We start from the raw sequence: 24,852 nt of genomic DNA, 5'->3' as shown, positions 1-24,852 counted from the left end.
AATGTTTACACATATTTTATAAACTCCATTATTTTCTACGTTCATGGTAAGTACATATTTATATACACGTTTATGTTACTCTTTATAATTCTGCCACACACTCACATATAATACAATATTCCGGAAACTATGGTTTCCGATTTTTGAAACTTTAACTGATAATATTCAACTTTTCCATCAAATTGTATTTGTTTCAAATACTGGAGTACCTATACATCTTTATCTTACTTAATTTAATTGTATTCAGTTTTTCAATGGATATTTAAAAATCATTTTTTTTTTTTTTAATTTGAACATTGTGTTTCATTCATTAAAATTCGATTTTATTTTTTTATACAATAGGTACATTTAGGTGTAAACCTCAGAGAGGAAAATTTAATATTTGTTCTTTTTTTATGTAACTATGTTATTGAAATTGAGTATAAATTTAAAAAAAAATTCCAATAGAGATACAGATTAGGTATTCCAGTCTCGAGACTAAACGTTGTAAATAGAATCAATCATATTTTTTTACCACTTAATTATTTTTGTGATCGAAACAATTTTATCACAAAATAATGAAATTCATAAAGACATTGCATAAGGAAACATGAGTCACTTGAATTTTCTAATAACTGTAAATGATTTATATGCAAACATTGATGTACCTACAAGAAGCTGCTCGTATTGTTTTTATTTATAACCAGAGTAGTTGATTTTATATTTTTAGAAATGTTTTATAATATTTTTTATGTATGAATATTAATAACTATATTATTTCAAGAAATCGTGCATCGAAAGTGTATAGTAACGGTGCACATTGAATAAGTAATTAATCACGTAAAATCATATTTGAGTGTCCATTAACGACGTTAGTGCAGTACCATCCACAAGTTTCTCCTTAAAACCGGACTAGTGTAAAAAACGGCACTATGGAACCGATATTTAGATCACGAACTGTGTGGTGGTTTGCATAACAAAAGAAGTTTTTATTTTATATGATTTTCCTTAAAATTGTATCAGTATAATTTCTATAAAAAGTGGTTTGCACAGCGAGTTCAGGTTCAGAGAAGCTCTTACAGCTATCCTGCTAAGAACAATACGGATTGCAACTGGATTACAATTTGACGCTATGGCTTTTTTAAAAATTAGTGAGTTACACACTTTGATGTTATTATTATTGTTATTGTTATTATAAAACCTACCTTGTAAGTGACATTTTTCTTATTTTATAAAAAAGTGTAAGCAATTACATTGATGTATTTAATTTGTTTCTTTATTATCATTTTGTTGGGTAGTTAATAAAATATGTAATACTTGCTACAAATTTTAATTTAGTCCAATCTATGATTAAATATTTAAGATAAAAAGTATTTAAAAATAGTAACTAATTGTTAAATATATAATAGAAACTATTTAAAAACAAAAATACATCATTCATCACAGAAAAACCAAAAAAAATGTATGCATGGAAATTGTTGGCTATTAATTTTTCAACAGAAATCAATTTTAATATATCTATATTAGGTGTTTAAAAATAATATATGATTTATTATTAGCTTATTTTTACTCAATTTAAATAAATAAACACTGAGGCCATTACAACTTAATTTTAAAAGTATTTTATTTTTTCCTGTTATTTTTATTTAAATTGAAAGTATTTTATTAATAGGTCTTACTCTACCAAAAATATTTTTTTATAAAACTTTATTTTAATTTTATAATTTTAAATTATAAAATTACTCAAAATAATCAAACGATCGTTCATAATATTTATTTATTTTAACATATGACCCCAATAACCTTGTTAAAAGATGAATTGTTGTTTTTACTTTATTTGTCTTTTTTTATTCTAAATTCAATTTAAGGGGATTCTTTGTCTTGGATCCATGGTTATAATATTCAACCTCTTTATATAATTTTTGAAACATCATATTTTTGGACATAATTTCAAACTTACAAAACTTGAAATGTCGATTTTCTTATTCAACATTTAAAGTATTTTTGATTATTTGATTTTAAGTTTGGTTTCGATTCTTCAACTTTTTCTTCGTCAGGAACCAATAATGAGCTTGAATTTTCTAACAATAATTTTTCTTCGAGTTTAGTTTTCTCCAAATAAATTTTTTTTTTATATCTACATACAAATGATTGTTTTATTTTTTCATATTTTAATCTATGTCTTTTTTCCATGTCATCTAGTTGTTTTTCAAATCTCAGACGGTACGACATAATCAATTGTCGATAGTATTCTTTAAAATCTGCTAGATTTTGTTCTTTAAAATATCCGAATTCCTGTTTTATATAATTTTCTCTTCGTGTTAACGTTTTTTCAATACTTGTATACATCGTTTTCTCAGCGTCAATTTTAGATTGTATTAGTTTTTCTTCACATTTTTTGTTTAAGTTCATTGTAATAGCTGATACAGCTTCCTGTAAACATTCCGAATTATAGTAGTTTATTCAGTTTGAATATAGGTGTGCAAATAATTTTTTTGGGATTATGATTGTTCACAAATTATAAGTATTTAAGGAAATTGAGAATATTATTTAAAAAAATTGAATTTTAGGGAAAACATTTGGATATATTTTTATATTAGTATCACAATAATTAAGAGGACACATATTCAGTAAAAAAAATCACCTAAGAATGCGATGCACCTCGTATGTGTGGCGGAGGTGACTTATATCAACATGCATTTGTTAGAGTCGACCGTTTGCGTAATAATAATTCAGGAACATCTATATTTAATCAATTAAGTAGGTACCTTTTACCTAAATTCTTCCTTAAATAAGACAAACTCTTTTTGTAATGATATAAAATAACTTTACGGTTTATATATACTGTATAACTAAACTTTGTACGTATCAATATTAGATCATCTACAAAGAGGTCAATCATTGTAAAATATTCGTATAATTATTATTATCGATGGACTACCACTCGAAAATTAATTTTTCTGTTTTCGATTTTCCTAATTTTAAAAAATCATAATTTTTTTAACTAAGAAATTTTCGCTATTTCATCATCACTATATTCTTTCAAGTAGTTCCTAAATCTCTCTCTTAGGACGAATTCTCCCTCTCCTGGTTGTAAGCCACTGGTTAATAGGACACAACTACAGTGACTGTAATAATAATTTTCAAGTAAATTTATATAAGTAATTAAACTAAATAATAAAATTCCGTGAGATCAGAAATACATGCATTATTCTATATTTCTATGTGCATAGAATGTAGGCACGATTGCGTGTTCTATGCGGTATATGCTTGCCCTGACGTAATATTTTTTTATTAAATATTCCCAATAGTTTTCATTTTTCATACATTATTATAATATATTTATTGATTATATTAAATATTGATTCAGTTTTAAATTAAATTAAGAGTATAGACTACAATGTTCTAAATTGTGACAACACTGACAACTTAAAAATATATAACTAATCACTTACTGAAAATAAGTAATGAGACTTTTGGACCACTTACTTACGTACATATTAAAAGTGATTATGAAGGTATCAAAAATCAATATTTTTTGGTCATGAAATGCTTAGTAGAATGTTTTATTTTTTATAAATGAATGTTATAAAATGATAATAAAAAAAAATACTGAGAAATATACTAAGAGATATACCTATAAATATTCCATTTTTTCGTGCATCGAAAACACCAATGTAAAATGCCTATCTGTCAAGTATTATATTTTAATTTATCTTTATATTGGTGTACTTTAAATATTCATCTTCATTTGTATCAAAATATTTTTGTGGATAATAATTTAACTTATCTAGATATTTTTTATGTAATCGTTTTAATTTTCATTTTGACAATCTATTTCATATTAAATTCATTATAACCTACTCTAATTTTTATATGAAAATAAGTAATATATATTCAAACTGTATACATCGGTAGAATACAATGAGTAAAAGTTATGTTTGAATAAATAGACGTGTTATGGTGTAATGCTTAAGTAAAGGGTGTGTCCAATGAACCACTTCATACTTTAGAACTTATCATTTAGGTGTGCATGAGTTACTTTAAAAAAATACACTTGCCTACTAAAATGTATTAACATTATTTAGTATATTTTTTGCTAAACGATTTTAAACACTTTAATCTATAAATGAATTAAATACCAACTATTAATATAAGGATAGGTTAATAAAAATAACTTAACCTAACATGGTTAATAAATAATAATCGATTATTGGTTCATACTAGATTCGTATTACATTTATATCTAACATACATAATATTATATTATGAATCAGTTTTAATTTTTCATTAATTAAATATTTATCAACATTTTAGGAAATCTTGTATTTGTCAAATTTTTACCGAATGTCAGAATGTACAGTATATAATACAATTATTATTATTAAAATACCTATTGTGTTCTAATAAATCAACACTGTTTATTTTGTACAATGCATCACTGATTCAATCTGTAGAAATTGTCAAATATGAATCGCAAGCTTATGCCACTAAGCTATTAATATCAAAGGGTTAAAAGCTCTATCATTGGTTAAGTATGGAAGTGGGATTATATTATGTCAATATAATTTGCAATATCATTATTCGATGTGATATTATATAGGAACTACTACAAACAGACCACCACGATAAATGTTTTTATTGGCCCTATACAAGATTTCAAATAAAATACAACCCATTATAGATATCTAAGGTTAATCCATATCATAAAATAGTAAAATTAGTTAATTAATTAAAATAAATTATAATAAAATAATAATATAATTTTTTATAAAATAAGTTTTCCTATAAAATAACCGATCCCTTTAACCCAGGTTTAACCATTCCCCATGTGAGGGCTCTAACCACAAAGAATATATTACTATAGATTATAATTTTTTTTCATTTAGGCAGGAAATCAGCTGAAAATAATTAAAATAATACTAAGTAATTACTGGATTATAAATAAATTTGAATTATATCATAATTTATTATATTTAAACTATCAATATCTATCCTGTGCAAATTTTACTGTTTCAGATTCCGAATGGATGAGTGATAGATGTATTATTTTTATAATAATGTTTGTTACTTATCTGTGTCTTATATCCACTTCTGGAGTACTAAAAATTTTCAATTTTGATTGTGTTTTCGGGTATAAAATTTGATCTAAAATCTTAACCTAACCTTAACTTTGGGTATTAAAGTTAAAAATTCTGATGTGATAAAACAAAAAAATATGAATTTGTTGATTGTAAATTGTAAGAATACATTTTTGCTTTCATTTAATTAGACATTGATTTGTATTTTAATATAGATATAGAGTACACTCTTTCTGAAACTACCTCTACTCAATAATTTATTATAATGATTTTGTGTGATCTATAATGTGGAGTTATAAGGGGGTCATTAAAGGAACCTCTAAAGTCATGCTATAATAATTGAAAAATACTTTTACCTACTAAAATTGTGAATATATTTTGATATAGGTAACAATATAACATTACATTTAGTATACTAATGGTTTTTATCAAATGTTCTGAGAAAAAAATTATGTTTGAAACGTAAATGAATTGAATGGTACTTTATTGAGTACGGTAATTATTATGAAATGTGTGATGTAACATTGTAATGTCAAGATTGGTCAAGATTATAAATTTAAAAATATGTACACAGATATATTGTTATATTTTTTTGACTTGATTGATCGTATTTCTAAGTATCAAAGTATCAATATTTTAACAACAAATTGTTAAAAAATTCAAATATATCTCTAAAAATATATTATTATGTACATTGTTTTGTTGGAATTAATCATTTTACCTTAGTAACTTTCAGTATGAAATCAACATTGGTGTCGAAATAACGCGTATAAATAATTAGATTAAATATAAAATGTGTCGCAGCTTACACAATAAACGAGTATTTGAAGTAAAATATTATTACTCAATGTACAGCAAACAACCAGTTAAAAAGTTTTTTAATACATTTAAGGTTTAATATTTAAAAAAAAATTAAAATAGGTTTCAAAGTTTTTTTTGATTAAACATTTTTAAAACGCATTCCAACCATAGACAAATATTTATCAACAATTTTAATAATTATGTTCATGTATTATACTCGTAAATACACGTAAATACACCTCATATAGCTTTTAGGTCTTTAGGGTATATTTATTTTTATACTTACGTTAAACTTATTCATGTAATATTTGGTATCCTGTAACAGTTTGTCATCGTATTCAGCTCGTATAAATATTGTATCTTTCTCAAGTTGGTAATTCATTTTTTCCATTAGAATCTCTGTTTCTTGCTTAAATATTTGGTTAAATATTTTATGCTTGGGTTCAAAATACGTTTTTTCCTGTGCTGAACCCATTTCTAAAATTTTGATTTTATTAAAGTTTAATTTACTTATATCGTACATTTAACAATAGCACCTAAAATATATTTATGCACATTTGCTTGGATCTGTTGTGCGTGTCTCACAGGATGGAGCTTATTTCTAATTTCTATTTGAACATTTTCTTTTTTGTTGATTTGTTTTTTTGACTTTGGTTGATCTTTAAAAGATACTAATATCAACATATTTTGTAAAGCATCAAACTGATAAGATTATTAAAAAACAATAATACACTGCTACTTTTTCTTTAGTAGTAGACAATTAGATTCTGATAAACCAAATAAATAAAATATCTAATACAGTAATAAATTCGTTTAATTTTAAAATATTCTCAGTGTTTGATGAAAATAGGTGATGTATGAAAAATCCACGTCAAATGTTTATAAAAACAATGTTTTAAGTTCATTTTTGGTACACACGTTATATGTAAATATTGGTAAAATTACAAATTTTGTGTTTATATTTTGACACATACGATTGTTATTATATACAAACTAAGAAGTTTTATGTACCAACAATTTGAGTACATGGATTAAATCTTGACGAATTTTTCTTTTGAATATTACTCATTTCAATACATTAGCATAATTTATAAAACTAAATATTATTTAAACAAATATTAAGATAGTAATACATTAATAACTAATAATAATCGATAAAAATATAGCTAAGCAACTATTCTGATATTATGTTACAATTTAAAAATTAATATTAACGATCTATTTTTGTGTAATCGTATACTAACAATATTTTTATTTATTTACATAATAATACATTTTCAATAATGTTGAACTTATTAATAATTCGACTGTATGCAAATTATTCCTTTATACTATAATAGATACCTATAGGCTATAGCTTATTCGATGAATTGTTAAACTGATAATTTTTATGAATAGATGATATAAATATTGATAAATAGTATTTATAGAATTAGTAGGCATTAGTTGTAGCTGTGATAATTTAGAAAATCCACAAGAATTTTTTCATTAAACAATTTCGTGTGAAATTATTTATAATATACTGAACGAGGCATAATTATTGCATTAAAACACAATAATACTCAAGGCAATAATAAATATTTTAATGGGTACTATTTTATTTATAATACTTAATACACTAACATAATTTCATGACAATGATACATAATACATAATAATAACAAAAATAATAATAATCGAATCAGTTGTCAAGTTTAAACTGATACGACTTGTTCATTGAATAGGTTTCAGATAGTTTACAGGGTGACATTTATTTTGTCAGCGATTTGTGATTTGTAGCGATTAATATTGATTTTACAATGATGTGTGTTTTTCTGTTGGAAAGTGAATCTAACTAGATTCACGAACTGGTGCATTGGAGAGGTCAAATTTTGAAATTCTCAGTAGTTCACAAAAGCCCCTTGAAAAACAAAATTAAAGAAAAACGTGAATTTTTACACAAAATCAATTTTTGAGAAAATCTATTTTAGATATTTTTGTAATACTAAAACAAAGTACTGCAGACACATGAAATTTTCACTGAATGTTGCATTTTCTATATCAGATAAAATTTTAAAAATATTTCAAATCTTTTTAAGTTATTTCTAGGCATTTTAAATTTTCAGTCTTTTAAGTTTTTTTTGTTATAAACTATCCTAACCGTCTCCACTCAGAATCGGGTTTTTTGTATACAATGATATTAAATCATTGAATTCAAATTTAATGCAATCCATGACAGTAATCCACTTGTAACCTACTGTACAGCAGAGTGACATTCATTTACCCGATTTTTTTAATGTGCAAATAATAATAAATTGTAGTCTGTGTTCTAGCGATCATCAGTACCATGGTTATTACATTGGCAACAGCGTGGTCTGGTCAGTTTCCACAGTTTTACCATTCGGTTCCTTCACGGGCGTCACCACCGATGGCATTTAGACAATTTTTTCAAGAACCATTGCTCCCACAACGTTATTTTGTACACCAACCACAGTTTCGGCAGCCGTTGGAGTTTTACCAACCACCGACTCCACCACCGATTCCACCACCAACTATGATGCCACCAAATCAGCAAACTTCACGCGTGTTACCTACCGCTCCATTGGCGTCAAACCAAGTGACCCCGACCGGCGTTCATCATCACGTGTACTATTACTATTTTTATTTGCCGTTAAAAGGCGAAATACCAATGACCGGCCGAACAGGAGACGACGACGGTCGTGTGCCACGACAGCCATGCGGCGATAATCGTCCCATCACGACTGCCGAATGTCCTCCGGTATACCTTCCACCTCCACCACCTTCACCATCCCCAATACCACCAACACCGCCAACTACCCAAACTCCAACTTCTACTGTATCAGTGTCTCCGCCGTCGCACAGTCCTTGCAACGATGATGCTGTAGTCGTGGACAACGTGGAATATTATCCTTTCGGTAGAACGCCAATAGTAGTAGCGCCTGCAAACAGCGTCCGAGATGGTTCTGAAAACGGAAGTCGGGACAGCTCAGAACATAAGCACGTGCATAACACCCAGCCCAACTTTATTTTGGCCAACTACTTACTACCACCGGACAAATGAACACCGCCGGTACCGAAATATCCCAAAATTACAGGATATTGTAGGTACTATATCAATATCAAATTATATGCGTTAATGTACATATTAATAATAATTATTTTTTATATATTTTTTAAATACGTAATGTCATTTTACGCTGATTATTATTATACTCGACTTGTCCAACAGTCGGTTCCGTCAGATCTTAACCCAGAATTCCATTTATTTGTAACTAATTCTATGGCCACTGTAATAGTGTAATCAAATGGGAAAGTAACATTGCTTACAATTAAAGACTTCATTAATAATGTGTTAAGCGATTGTTATATCTATAAATATACTATTTACATTATTGAATATTATTTTCTATAACGAATCCACGGAAATTACTATAATTGCAGTTTTTAAGTAGTTTTTATCATAGTCTTAGACTTGGTATATTAAAATATCATGGATTCTAAGTTCTATAAAAAATCGTGTAATTACGCGATCATTAATAAATGATATGTTAATAATTTTTCAAAAATACGATATAATGTATCGTAAAAATTATTGTACAAACAAATAAATTGGCACGATTCTCATTCTAAAAAAAATCACATGAAATTAAATATTTAAATAAATTATTTAGTCACTTTTCTATTACTAGAAATCCAAAAACATCCTCCAATTGATCCAGTACCTATTTGAATTACTAGATAAATTTCTATCTGACTACATCGAACTGCATCTCTTCATATAAAATAACAGCTTTGTGGCGTTATGTCCAACGCTTTGAACAAAATTTGTTTCAAACTATTAGACTGCTATCTTTAGGAATAGAAAATAAATTCTTAATACATTTTTGAATCACCTCTCGATTTGGGTATTTATAAGTTTCAGAATATATGATAAAAGTGAATAACAAAAATAATAGCATGAATTAAAAGTAATAATAATGGACAAGGGAGTACATATAAGTTCTCCTTGTAATGAACATGAAAATAAGTATAATTACTGTATTTTAGCCAGTTAATTTAAAATACCTATATATTTAATTTTTAAAGAAAATATTAGGCATCTTTTCTTAAAAAAGCTTTCTGGTGAACATGCAACTGTGTTTTGTAATCCAAAAAGCGTTGAGTTCACGAGGGCACGAGGCGTAGTCACGAATTTGTACGATAATTAAATCGCTAACTAATAAACGTCATCATGTATAGAGTTAGATGACCTTAAAATTCACGAAAACTGGTGTTGAATCATCGTATGTTTTCTGGCCAACTACCAAAATAAGAAGATGAAAGTAAAATAATTCAAAGGAAAGTGACACAATCAAGTACTTATATATGGTGAAATAAAAAAATTAAATACATTTACGATACGTTATATAATAAAAAACAATAATACTCGAATGTATAAATATCAAATATAAACCATGTCAAACATCATATTATTATTAAGATGTTATAAATATAAAAAATGTATTAGATTTATAATAACTATAAATTTCTAAAAAAAATTATAAGGAAATCGAAATTTAAATACATCACATTTGTTTACAATTTATCGTCGGCACTCAATAATAGGTAGTTAACTAATAATAAGGTATAAAAATTAAAAACTTAAAAATAGAAAATAATAAAGTTTAGTATTGCTTATAAAAAAACCTAATAAATGTAAGGAAATAAATAAATGTACAGAAAGAAGCAAAGGTTCTTATTTGAAAAAAAAATAAACGTTTCCACCACCACAAGACATTCCTCAAGTAGCACAAAAAATCTTAAGAATTCGAAGATATGATCTTGATATGTAATTAAAAATTAAAAATTCGAATAAATTCATTATTGAAAAAAAATGAGATTGATCAGGGTTGATAATGTATATATGTATATGAGTAGTAATATCGATGATATACCTAAAAATGACTTAAATTATTTTAGCCTAAGATAAATAACTTTAAAGTAAAAAGTGTGTACCAATGTTTTTCAAAATCAAATTTAGTTTTTAACTCAAATACATTAATAACTTTCTTTTTTAAATTTGTTCAAAATAACTAGAAAATACTAAATATTCAATTTATTAAGTATATTACTGATTAAAATGTTACAGAAAAGTTAAATATTTATAAAAATTAAATCTTTAAATTAATTTAATGTGGTCGTACATATTATTAATTATTCATAGGTATACTATTACACTTTTTAAAATGGCTTCTAATTATAATTTTAACAGTACCTATTTACTGATTTAAATATTTTAGTTTTTATCTTTGGCACAAGTCAACTTGAACAAAATTGAAAGTCAAAATACATAAAGTCTTTTAGATAATTCTATCTAGGACTAATGTACCAATTATACTATAGCCTGTAGGTAGATACGCAATTTATTATAAGATTTATTATCAAACTAGTTCATTCATGAAAAGCATAGTTTTCTCCAACTCTTAACTTAAGATAACTTACTAACAAACGTCAAACATATGATATTGGATTGCAGGATTATTGCACCAGGTGTTTAAACGACAAATAATTAAAATACACAAAAAAAAAAAAGTAAATAAATGTATAAAATCCTGGTTAGGTGCCTTGTCTATGCGCTATGGGTTCTTCTAAGGTAGGATGCCGCTTATAGAGATGAGCCGCCGATTTTCGTCTGGCCATGGCGTGTTTTGAAGCTAAACAGAATATTATACTATTATATTGAAAATTGAGCAATAAGATCTCATTATATCATGGTGTGGTTATATATAGTATAAAAATTATAACATGAAAATAAATATATAATTAATATTTAATACAATTTTTATGTACTCACAAGATATTTTTTCGTTAGGATTTATTAGCATTTAAGAAACTTTCAGAACCTTTGTTGAATATGTATCAGAAGTGGTTATATCAGCATACGTATAAATTATGATGTAGGATGGAAGAACTTTTAGCTTGTGCCGCAATAAAATAAGATGTTGGAAAGTTATACATGAGTATCAAGATTATTAACTTAAAATTAATATAAAATCATCAAAGTATTAATATAACATATAGAATATACAACTACAGAATTTAAATTAAGTAAAATATATCTTCCACGTACAGTCGATACTATATCCATTATTCATTAGTTTTCCATTAACTATTAATTTAAAATATTATTTTATTATTTTTCTTTAACAAATTGTTACTTACCAATAATAGCTAATAAATAAGTAATAAAATGATTGAATAAACGAATGAATACTTATAAAAAGTATAGTTATGAAAAATGTGTAACCAAAATATTAGTACTGCGTATAGTAATCATGTACCTAACACCATTATATAACAATATGTCAGTTTCCATTTTTATTTTATACTTTGAATCCAACAGAATACATTATTTATAAAAATAATATAATTTGGATGTAGATGAAAATCTTTGAATTCAAATATTTTTATGATCGATTTCTAAGCAGGCGACATATTCAATAGTCTTAGATTTTATGTAGATTATTTTAGATCTCATATTTTTGTGTTATAGAAAAATGTTTGATTTTACAAAGACATTATGCTGTGTGTATAATCGTTACCATAATACGTATTGCATAATCATGTAGAATTTTATGACATTTTTATTCTTCTTAATCCTATTGTATTATGCATTATGCATATGATTATAGATTTGTATATTATTATATCGAACAAATTGAATTTGTCGTGCTATTTAATTTAAAACATAAATCAACTTGATGTTATTATAATATATTTCATATTGCAATTAAATTGAAATTAAGGAAATTTTAAATTGTTGAAAATTGTAGACTACTTATATTAAAACTACTTTAATATAACCTCCACACATTTTGTCCGTAATTTCCACAATAGATTTTTTAGTTACCTACTTATTAGTTATTTATTAGAAAATATCAATATCAAAAACCAATTTCGTCTATAAATAGAATAACGTTTTGTTATATTGATGTTTTTACTGTTGTTATTTCCACTTTCAAGAATTTATAAATAGTAAACGATTTTTTCATTGTTTGAAAACTAAATTGTGCGTTCTTTCAATATCAAATCACATTTCAGTTAACACATGTATTTGAGCATAATGTTGTGTGCTTATTATTTTGTAATTTTGTAATGACGAGTTAGACTCGTACCTATGGTGTTGCAAATACTAACTGATAAATAGCAGCGTTCGAGGCTTAATCAAATTGGTTATTGCTTAATACACGATTCAAGTAGTCAAATAAGTACTAAGGCGTATTTTTATTAGTAGTGGTTGGTATTGTGGTGGAAAGTAGGACGAAGGTTCTAGTTGCACTACAACAGTTCCTGGCAAAACGATTCAAACCTTCAACAGTGAAAGTATTATTTCGTTTTAGTACCCGCAAAGTGCCGTATTCTTAACACCCGGTATTGCATTTTTTTTTTTATCGTTTTTTGCCATATTTTAAACGGGTGGTTGAGAATCACCGAAGTTCTTCAACCGTTTTCAGGTACTTCGGTAAGTAGTTTTAGTAGTATTGAGTAAAATATATTTTTAGACAATAAATAAATATAGGTAGTATATTATATATGTATAAATGATGCTTATGTTAAAATACATGGTAGTATTTTCCTATTTCATAATCGTTAAATTTTGATATGTATTTTGGGTTTCACAGAGGTAATTCCGAAACTTTAAAATTATTAGATAATCTCAGAACTTTTCTTAGATAATAATTTATTGCAAATGCAAACAAAAAAACAATCGTAAAACGGGAATGTTTACGAAATGTTGTTTTTGCTTTAATTTGCATTTTTTGTTCATATTTTAAAGAAACATAGTTATTCATTATTCTATTTATAGTATTTTGTTGCAATTAAAAATATACTCATACTTAATATCACTCATTCTAAAGTTTGTACTTATTAAATGTACACATTACAATATTAACGATATTTAAAAATATTAAAATGTTCACAATAAGTTCTGTAATGTATACCACGAACTTTCTCACGATTCTACGTGACGTTGATATAATAAATTACATAAATACATGTATAATATTATGATAGTTTATAAAAATATAATATAGGTATGACATGTTTTTGGAAAACAATAGTTCAATCTACTAAATTACAATTAAAAAAATTAATTGCTTATAATAATATAAATAAAATATTGTAAAATACTCTTAGAAATAAATAAGACTATGTAGTGTGTCTATATTAAGAACCATTTTCGTACATATTCAATGATTTAATCATCATTGAATTAAAATGTCACAAATATAATAACTCAATGATGGGGTTCCTACAGTGTAACATTTTTTGACAATTGTTGAACTATAATAGTTATACTGAAAGTTCTTAATAAAAAAAAAAACATTTTTTGATTTTTTTTTAATGAACTAAATTGGTGGTAAAACAATTAGTATTAAAATGTATTATCCAATTTAACACTACTGTTGTTTTTATTTTTTGTATATGATTACGTAAAAATACGTGTAATTGCTGAAATATGCCCAAAGGTAATCATTATTCCGTCTTATTGAATAGAAGAATCTACATCTTAGTATATGGAACTAAAAAACCAGTTGTCTAACAGGAAGCTTAAGGTGAATCGATGCATAACTTTAAGAGTAATTACCTACTTTCTTTTTTGGTTCAATTCAATCAAAAAAAACATTTTGTACGTTTGTTTATTGCTAATTAATGATCATCATCTTAACCAATTATTCACAAGTATTCTTTATCTATATTTATAGGACTATCGTTTGTAGTTCACATCGGCATACAATATTAGACCTAATATTAATAACCTTGTCTTTTTAAACCATCAACTCACGACACATCGAGGAGAATGAGTGTAGACAGTGTAGTATAAAAGTGAACAATATATTTTAGTATTACATAACACAATGACAACGGCTAGAAAATTTGAAAAATTTAGGTGTTTTTTTTTAGGAAAAATCCTTTGTTTTTGTTTTTAAATAAATCTTAAGTGTAATATGCTACAAAAACTGTAAGAATATGAATCTAAATTGCGTGCCATACAAATCGTTTATGATGACGATAAATAGATAATTATATCCATAAACTAGTACATCTCAGGATAGTTCAGGTTTTTATAAAAGAATGGTTTTCATTTGATGTTAGTGTAGTTTCTAGTTGTTCATTCAGACGTCTTCATTTATAAAAAAAAAAACATTGATTTTTTCACTCAGTTTCTATATAATAAACTAGGGGACGTGTTTTTACATCACATGGTGTATGTGTGTCAAGTAGAAACGAAAATGTGTGACCCTTTCAAGTCCTCATCATCATATATAGCAACCATTCATACGTAACACAAGAGTGGTTATTTGTCAATATGAAAATATTCATAGCATAATAATACGATATATTGCGACACTAATTCAAAGATGAATGATGATGACGGACAAATACATACGTGGTCTAACAATTAAGGTCTAAGATTGATAGATTAAGTTTTAACGATAAGTCTGTTTTCAGACAAACGAGCATCTTTTTCTATAAGTTTTCGAAAAAATTATAGAAACATTAAAAACATATTTTTTTTTTTTTTTTGATACCAATAAATTGTCATTAATATTTTCAAATTTTGTAAAAATTAAAAAAAAAAAACAAACAAATAATGACTCAAATATATTTACGGTTAATAGTGGAAGGAAGTTGCAGATTTAAAGAATTTTGAGTCTATTTTCTGTACCCGGAGGAGAATAGGGTATGCAAACCCCCACCAAAAATCTGGCCACGGAAACTACGTATGGTTTGAAATTAAACGAAAACACGACCTTGTAGTTCATTTAGAATAATCGAATGGTTTGCTACTAGAGATAAGTACGCGTAACAACCGCTCTTCCCGTCGTGTTAATTATGTGAAAAAATATGACTTAATAATTGTTTGACCAACATATCGTATTAAAATTTGTATAGTATTTTTGTATTTTTATATTAGTAGGAGATTAAAAAAAATTCAGGACAACAACCTTTAAATGATTTTCCATATTTTTTTAACTGAAACCTAGTGTGGCTTGATGGTCGGATTAGGTCACTAACGTGTTCTGAGGTCAAGAATCGGTCAGCATCGTTAGTTTCCTAGATAGGCGACCACTCAGGTATTCAGTGACGAATTCTTGATTAACATACATGTGTTCATCAACCAAAAGTAACCTCCCGAAAAATACTAATATGTTGTCTATGTTTATTATCAAAAAAAGATTGTTAGCTTGTGTTTAATTAAAGAATAGATTAATAATTAATTATCATAACGACATAACAAAATTTTTAGGTTAAATATATAAAATCAATTTAATGAAATATATTCCTAAATTGAATAAAACAATGTTTTAAACTTTTAAAGTAGCAATGGATAATAACTATGGACGCATTTAAAATTTAAACAAATACATTTTTATATTATTTACATTTATATTATTTAATACATTTTTGAAATTCGACATTTCTAAATATCTTTTATTGTTGTACAAGAGCTTTATAACAACGAATTGCAACAACACTCCTGTTTTGATGTTATCATGGGGGTGAAAATATCTAAATACAAGAGGTTTTTTTTTCTTTTTTGATCCCAGTTGCCCTTTTTTGGGGTTCAACTGTTTGTGTTATTTTTTCATTCAACGATCAACATCTCTTAAGATATTATCGTTGTTAGGTATAGGTAGATATTCTCTACTGCAGTCAAGAGTACTCTCTCTCTCTCACACACACACACACAAGATACTGTTGGAAAGGTCATCTCTTTAGACTCCGGCCACCCAGAGTTCCGGTAGACCCTCATTCAATCACTTCTCAGTCACAGGAAATGTTCTGGAGGGGATTTCCGACATTTAATAGCCCACGAAACGTAAACCCTTCGTAATAAACATTGATGTCCGGCAGCTGTGACCGTGGTGCTTGAACGAAAACGACTTAATATTATGATTAAATGATGTACCTACCTACCTACTCCACGTTTTTATGTATATTTTTCTGATTCGCAGACGCTCAAAAACCATACATCATAATATGTATATCAAACTTCTCTTCTCGGCGTTAACAATCACGGCGTTCACGTCGGCACGCCCACAGCAATTGCCGATATCTCTAGTGCCACCCATCCAACAGGGTTTCGTAGCAACACCACAAAACAACGCCATAAATCTTTCAGTAAGTCCACACGATAATTACCTAACCTCTAAAATAACCGAAGTGTGACTTAAGACCTAACCACCGTACCGCATCTCGGATAATGTTGCTCGATTCTTATGTCATACATTAACACGCGTGCTGTACATAGAAGCACATCGTATTAACGCATCGATATTCATTACCCATACTAATAATTTAGATTGTCATAATAATTAATCACAGTTTATTGACAATACAAACTATTTTTACTGTTTTTGAAATGTGTTACGTTTCGATACAATACAAAAACAGTTAAAAGAAACAATTTTATAAAAATATAACAGATTTTAAATCAATAATATACATAATACAATATCAATAGGTATAGACTATTGCAGGCGTATTGAATACAAGTATTGACGTAACGCATTGTTTATCAATATTTAATATATACGGAACACATTAATCACAGAAACTGGTATTTAACATCTTAGCAATATACTTTCGAATAAAAAATATTGAATAATAGGTTTGATTGGCTCTTTAAAATTGTTTTATTTAGATTAACATAATATGTAAGTTTAAATTAGACATAAGTATCATTGTGAAAACGGAATGAAAAATAGAACTCAATTTATTTAAATTATTGATAAACAACTTTTAGTTGTAATTGAGGATTTTACTAACCACAGATTTGTCTGATAATACTTAGTAATTTTTTATAATAATACAATATAGGGTTAAAATAAAGTAAGATTTCTATTTCTATTAACTGTTCACCTATTCAATTTTTAGTTCATGGTTACTTGGACATTGTATTATAATATAGATATGCTTTAATATTGATGGCCGTGTCAGAGGTTAACCACGAAAATACGTTAATATGCATACCTACTAGACGCCTTGGACTAAATTGAAGGAGATCAAAAAACGTCATTTCAATATTTATATAAAAATCGTAAATGAAGTAAATGAACCGTCAAGTAAAAAAAAATGATCTTTTTTTATTATAATCTTAAAATGTTTCAGTATAACCTTATAATTTATATTTTTCGCCGTTTCTTACCTTTTCAAATGGTAATTTAAGCCAATTTGCTTTCCACTAAAATAGTGGGTACAATGCAATGTACCTATAATTAAATCGTTACATATAATAATTTATATAGTGTAATAGAAATAACTTTTGAAAATTAAGTCTTTTTTGTTGGTTATTGTTCGTGGTGGAGATTATACCGTTATTGATTTTTGAACGTGACGCAGATTACAATGTATACCTACCAAATTTATTTTTGGCACTATTTTTTATGCAAATTGTGTACCTACACCCCTTTTAGCCTTTATGTGACACGAATTGATCGAATTAATAAAAACCCATATTGTATTAGGATGTAGCTGGAACACACAAATGGAACACACAACTTGCATTACCCAATTGACATAATATAAATGTACTATTATTATTTTAATAACTTTTAATTAAAAGTTTTTAGTATACAATTCTAAATCAATAACATTATCATCGTATATAAATTACATTCCTTATTAAAAAAACACATTTGAAATAATTTTTTTAATATGTTTTGTGTTATTAAATATAATATGAAACATTTAAGTTGCTTAACCAATACTAGCTTACTTTATTATTAAAACAAAATACTAGACTATTAAAATGATAACGATATATCTCCTTCTAAAATAATAAGTACAGCAGAAATCAATAGGTATTATTTTCTATTACTCGTGGTAAAGCGTGTCTGAATTACACTTTGACACATTATACGTGTATCTACCTATTATTTCTAGGCAGTCAGTCAATTTTTTTTAGGGGACCAAAAAATTTTTCATAATTTATTTCATAACATTACAAACTATATATACAAACTTTTTAAATATTTATGTTACATTATATTAACATTAACATACTTCCCAAGAAAGACTGAATTGTATATACAAGTCCTAGTATGGTGATACTCTTATATTTACTATTTGTACTCTGTAATCTTTATTGTCTTTTTTGTTTAATTTTAACATAATTATGTACAAACGAAATCATCATAATTATTATGACTATTGGCTTGAAACAAAAAGCAGGGAAAACTGTGTAAAAAAAAAGTCTCTGGGGTGCAGAACTTGCTTGCCTCTACTCTGTGAACGCTTGGTGAACATATCAGGAAAATTGCTTCGTACATTGCCGTCTAACGAAACAGGAATCGAATCTTTTTATTTTTTTTATTTTACAATAATATAATGTAATGATTGATAGCTCAGAAGGAGGATCAGTAAAAATTGTTTCTCTGTCTTCCGCATGGATTACACCTTTAGGTTAAGATATCCTCTTCATAAACATATACTATAAACCAATAGATATTTATGGTATATGCTATAAACCTCGTATGAACATTATATTAGACACTATATTTGGTTTACTATAGTCTGTAATGAAATAAACTTCAATAAGTTCTACTAATAATAAATTAACTATAAAAACAAAAAATTTTATGTGTTATTACAGATCAATTCTATCGGCAAGCCAACCAATCCAATTGTGGTTGCCGCGTTTCAGAGGGATGCTTTGCTGCCTCCGCATATGCAAAATTCATTTTACAAGAATCCTAAGATTGCAGAAAATTTAGCCCAGAACAGTTGGTTCGGTCCTGGAGAGCAACACGCTGTCAACAGGGAAACGGAAAAGATCCCGAGAGAGAAAATCTTTATCATTCTAAAAAACGCGGGACTATTACCCACGCCTTGATTTGGCATCATTAATTAACATGATTAATATTATCATTATTATTTAATACTATTAAAATATAGTATACGTTAAATAACTGTACATTTTATCTCATCTTTGTAAATAGAAAATAATTATTGTAATATCATATTAGAATAAATCATTATATTTTATCTTTATTTTGTAAGTCAAAGTTGTTTTTTTTAGATTGGTAGATAACCAATCGAAATAACAAGTAAATAGTATATTTTCCCCAAACAAAAAACTTATACTAGGGAATCAATTTTTTCTTATTACAATATATGAGTATTTTGTTAGGTAATTATTAAGTTATGACCTATTTTAATATAATATAATCAGTGGCGTAGTTACGGAGGGGGGGGGGGTGTAAGGTGTTTCCTCCCCAAAAAAAATTTTTGTATTGGTATTTTATCTTCTGTGATACTGATTATTTTTAAAGTAATCTTTTTTTTGCATTTTTCGATTATGGAATTAATACCAATTTGAAACAAAATAAAAATGACGTTTAGTTTAACTAATAACTTGTAATTTGTGTTATAAATATATTTAACCCATATCGAGTATATAATTATTTTGAAAACTTAAAATTCATCAAACTGCAATTATTTATAAATATTGCTCATAATATTTGATACTTATTTGTATTTTTTAAATATTTTCAACGCTATACAATGTTTTAATATTGTCATAAACAATTTTAGAGATCACCACACGTGGTATAGGCATATTACATTTTTTGGGATTCAGTACAAAGTGATAAATGTACTGATAATACGATGTAAAGTGTTTTTGATTCAAAAATGAGTGACCATTAATACTTGAATTTTGAATAAATATTGATAGAATTATCAAGACATTAATTTTTTTTTTTTTGAGTCTTTTATGAAAATTTAAACTTCTACTCTTCAATTTAATTTTTTTTTATTGATTTAAATTTTGTTTCTTCACTCTAAAACCTTAAAATATGCACAAAATTACTCATAAATTGTATTAATTGTAATTTAAAAACATCACAGGCATAATAAATGCATATTTTTTTTTTGGAAATTAGGTTCAAATTTAGATTAACAGAAAATATCGATTTGTCAACTAATATTAAAGTTATTTTGTTGTAATACCTAATATATTAAAACATCGGGTAAGTCGTGGATGTCGCTCTGCTGTACAGTAGGTTACTCTAATGGATGGGATTAAATTTGAATGCAATGATAGGTATCATTGTATACGAAAAACGATTCTGAACGGAAATGATTTGTCAGTCTAGGATATATTATATTTAAATATTGTCATATATTCTATTTTAAACAAATAAATTATTTTTCAATTAGGACGCATTTTGAATAAGGCATGGTTAATCAATTTTTCCAAAAACATTGCATGTAGTTATCATAATTCATAATACTTTATATTATCATAGATATACATATACCTGCAGGTTTGAGGATAAATCGTTATCATTACGCGATTTCATAAAAATTTAAAACTCAAACACTCAAAACATTTATCCTATAATGACGCTTCAAATTTTCTCTATAGCTATTTGAAGCAAAACTTGTGGAAACCTTGGTGTTAAATTTTATGACCTTATATATAAATACAAACAATATTATGAATTTTGAACTACAAAATAATTTGCAAATATTCATGGTTTTGACGAATTTTTGTCAATATGTTCAAATGCTAATTTAATCAATATACATACTTATATTGTGATAGAGATATGTCCAAACATACCTAACCACCTAACAACCAAACCAAACAATTTAAATGTTTTTCACAGTAGATATGTTATATAATATATATTTTCGAAAACTTTATGTGATATTTAAAGCCTTAAAGTTTTGTTTGCATTATCTAAACACACGACTATTTTCAAAGTATCTATATTATAGTACTTAATAAAATAAAAATTGTTTTTTTCAAGAACTTCACTTGAAAAGGATTTGCATCAGTGTATACTTGTCTAATGTCTAAGATTTCAGTTGCATATTCTTTATTAATTTATTTTTAATGCTAACTTAGAGGCAACATTTTTTAACAAGTCAAAATCATCAATTTCTAATAAATTGTAAGTACTAAAGAACAATGTTTTTCAAAAACTAATTGTCATACAAATGTTTCTAATTATACTCATTTATGCATAGATTTTAGGTAATATTTCTTTTGTTGTAGTTTATACGAAAACCGTGACTTTCACAAACCCTGTATTATCATACGTAACAAATTATCACCACTCATATGTACGAATAATTTCATCGTATGGATAAAGTTATGCATCAACCATAACCGTTTAAAGTTTTCGTATATACAAATGATGTTACAAAGTATGCCGAATTAAAATTTCATGCAAAAAATGTCCAATTTGTCATATACGAAATACATTATTTTACCGTATACAATATACAAAACCTGTAGAATATAGACAATATTTTCACAAACCGCATACATTAATGCTGTAATAGTTTGACGCGTATATCAATAATACACATAGGTAATATCATAAAATAAATACCAATCAAATAACACGACGAATCGTTTATTCGTCTAAACGTACATTGAACTCCTACGAGTAATGTGGTATAGACATTTTATTATTTAGAGGTATAATTGTTTTACTAAGACTTGTCCTCAAAAATATTATCTGTTAATAATAAAATGGCTATACTGCATTAATTCCAGGAATTCTATGAACATTTATACGAATAACCGATTATTTGTATGTTATTTAATTGGTTTTAATTTAAAATACTACTTATGGATCGTTAATAAACTCGGCAAACTGGAATATATGTATGTGATTTGTGAAAATATTGTATATATTTTACAGGTAGTCAATTTTGTATTCGGTACATAAATTTTGATATAAAATTCTAATAATTTTATTGTCTTTTTTTAAAATTAATGTTTAGTAATATCTTTCGTATATGAACACTTAAATCATACGATGAAATTATTGAAATTATTCATACGTGTGAGTGGTAATAATTGCAACGTATGATAGTACAGGGTTTGTGAAAGTCACGGTTTCCGTATAAACTACAACAAAAGAAATATTACCTAAAATCTATGCATAAATGAGTATAATTAGAAACATTTGTATGACAATTAGTTTTTGAAAAACATTGTTCTTTAGTACCTACACTTTATTAGAAATTGATGATTTTGACTTGTTAAAAAACGTTGCCTCTAGGTTAGCATTAAAAATAAATTAATAAAAAATATACAACCGAAATCTTAGACATTAGACAAGTATACACTGATGCAAATCCTTTTCAAGTGAAGTTCTTGAAAAAAAACAATTTTTATTAAGTACTATAAAATAGATACTTTGAAAATAGTCGTGTGTTTAGATAATGCAAACAAAACTTTAAGGCTTTAAATATCACATAAAGTTTTCGAAAATATATATTTTATGACATATCTACTGTGAAAAACATTTAAATTGTTTGGTGAGGTGTGTTTGAACATATCACAATTTAAATATGTATATTGATTAATTTATGATAATAATAAAAAAAAATGTTTTAACGATTAAATAGATAATATTATTAAAATATGCATTGAATCATATATTATGATGTAAAATAATTAACATTTAATTAAGGGGCATATTACTAGAGCCACAACAAATCATTACTAAGAAGAATTTTTTTGTCCTACTCCATAATGATTTACGTCGCCTTGCAATAACCGGGGTTATCGTTGGCTCCTTTCCAGCACCATCACTACCACCGACGTCGGTTATCAGTTCCAAGGAACTAACCGATTCAGACCGTTTTGAAAAGCCGCCTACAGATTCCGTGTCGACCTCACCAAACTGTATAGCAATGTTGGGCATCGATACTGCTCGAATGCCTCGAATGCGAGGTATCGAATCGTCGAGACCATCGATCTCAGACGGCTGAACCAATATCGTAGACGGGGCAAGTTCGATCTCGTATTTTTCTGAAATAACAGGCATTATTATTTTCGTATTCATCAATAGAGTATCGTAACAAAATGTCGTACTCTCATAGACTATCGGGATTGGTCCTGCAACTGGCTCGTCTGCAGTCGAGACTGAATCCTCCACCGTCGTCCACGAGTCACTGGACAGTGTATCCACCGCGACATCCTTGGGGTGGTCCTGGGTGACAGAAGATTTATGCATCACTGGCATATTGGGCATCGAGTTACATCTTCTACTTAGCGATAAATCCACGGGTCCATGACTTTCCACTATTTTTGGCTGATTTGTACGGAGATCTGAGAAGACCTGCGACATACGATCGGTCGTGGATAGCACGAGCGGATCGCCGGCTGAAGATCTCTCCATCTCCGGAACTAAGCTAAGTCTTCCGGACGTCTGCAAATCATCTATACTTTCCAAAATGTTCTGTTTAATTCCCCGAAGATCGTCGAAAACTTGTTGCATCACATCATTTTTGGACGATGCAATTTCCGAATTATCTCCTTTCAATATCTCCAATTTGCTGATAATTGACATGATCGTTATATATTAATCAAAATGTACGTATATTTTTGATTAATAAAATTAAGTAACACTTAATGAAGCTCGATAGTTCTATAAGTACAAGAATATAAATAGACTTTATAACTTTTAATTACAAAAGAACGATGTATGTATAATATGACGTGACCGTTACAATACTATAATAAATTATGAATGACGAACATTTTGAATGTTTATATTTCAACACTTATTTTTACCATGGCAACAATATTTTTATTTATTATAAAAATAAAATAAATAAATAAATACTAAAACTCTTTTTAATTTTAAAATGATTAGGCTCGTATCAGTATTTATATAATGTTGTTTCTAGAATATTTTGTCGTACTTTTTACATTTTTTTTTTTTTTAATTTGTCTTTATTTTTAATTGTTTTAATGTCTTTAGGGCGTTTTACAGTGCATATTTTAGTTATATTTAGTGCTTTAAAAGCTAAACCCTACTGATAACACATGCCTTAAATATTTAGGAAAGAATGTTAAACATTTTATTTAAAATTAATAAAAATTAAATATAATGAATATACCTACATTGATTATATGATACTTGTATAAATCAAAAATTTCCATTTAAGGAGATGTGCAATCAATCATCAC

General features: G+C 26.9%; 3 protein-coding genes across 5 annotated transcripts; 2 read left to right on the top strand and 1 right to left on the bottom strand.

Moving 5' to 3' along the window:
• The first annotated feature begins 908 nt into the window (after positions 1-908).
• LOC107168217 (uncharacterized) lies at positions 909-9,258 on the top strand. 2 transcript variants are annotated; one of them, XM_015517547.2, is made up of 2 exons: positions 909-1,130; positions 8,162-9,258. In XM_015517547.2, exons 1-2 carry the CDS (start codon positions 1,112-1,114, stop codon positions 8,920-8,922), a joined length of 780 nt encoding a protein of 259 aa, XP_015373033.2. In that variant the 5' UTR covers positions 909-1,111; the 3' UTR covers positions 8,923-9,258. The 2 variants fall into 2 exon arrangements, with proteins under 2 accessions (XP_015373033.2, XP_015373034.2); XM_015517548.2 differs by having other exon boundaries at positions 911-1,130; positions 8,174-9,258.
• Positions 1,811-6,545, bottom strand: LOC149057806 (uncharacterized). The gene is made up of 3 exons (XM_089225088.1): positions 6,398-6,545; positions 6,148-6,338; positions 1,811-2,412 (listed from the first exon to the last, which is right to left on the bottom strand). Exons 1-3 carry the CDS (start codon positions 6,543-6,545, stop codon positions 1,966-1,968), a joined length of 786 nt encoding a protein of 261 aa, XP_089081214.1. The 3' UTR covers positions 1,811-1,965.
• A 3,920-nt stretch (positions 9,259-13,178) lies between the features above and the next one.
• LOC107168216 (uncharacterized) lies at positions 13,179-19,909 on the top strand. Of its 2 annotated transcripts, none has more exons than XM_015517546.2 (3): positions 13,179-13,354; positions 16,865-17,030; positions 19,504-19,909. In XM_015517546.2, exons 2-3 carry the CDS (start codon positions 16,890-16,892, stop codon positions 19,741-19,743), a joined length of 381 nt encoding a protein of 126 aa, XP_015373032.1. In that variant the 5' UTR covers positions 13,179-13,354; positions 16,865-16,889; the 3' UTR covers positions 19,744-19,909. The 2 variants fall into 2 exon arrangements, with proteins under 2 accessions (XP_015373032.1, XP_015373031.1); XM_015517545.2 differs by having other exon boundaries at positions 13,182-13,362.
• The last annotated feature ends 4,943 nt before the right edge of the window (positions 19,910-24,852 follow it).

This window comes from Diuraphis noxia, unplaced genomic scaffold (assembly GCF_037042655.1).
Source record: "Diuraphis noxia isolate RWA-SAM2 unplaced genomic scaffold, SU_Dnox_SAM2 contig0003, whole genome shotgun sequence".
Taxonomy (NCBI): Eukaryota; Metazoa; Arthropoda; class Insecta; order Hemiptera; family Aphididae; genus Diuraphis; species Diuraphis noxia.
Note: the sequence above shows the minus strand (reverse complement) of the source record. Positions and strands in the feature narration are given on the sequence as shown.

Bases quoted from the DNA above. Each gene is read 5' to 3' on its own strand.
- LOC107168216 (XM_015517546.2), top strand. From the start codon at position 16,890: ATGTATATCAAACTTCTCTTCTCGGCGTTAACAATCACGGCGTTCACG. The intron at 17,031-19,503 runs GTAAGTCCACAC...GTGTTATTACAG, and splicing joins ACAACGCCATAAATCTTTCA to ATCAATTCTATCGGCAAGCC.
- LOC149057806 (XM_089225088.1), bottom strand. From the start codon at position 6,545: ATGTTGATATTAGTATCTTTTAAAGATCAACCAAAGTCAAAAAAACAA. The intron at 6,339-6,397 runs GTGCTATTGTTA...TCAAAATTTTAG, and splicing joins TGTGCATAAATATATTTTAG to AAATGGGTTCAGCACAGGAA. The intron at 2,413-6,147 runs GTAAGTATAAAA...GAATGTTTACAG, and splicing joins ATTACATGAATAAGTTTAAC to GAAGCTGTATCAGCTATTAC.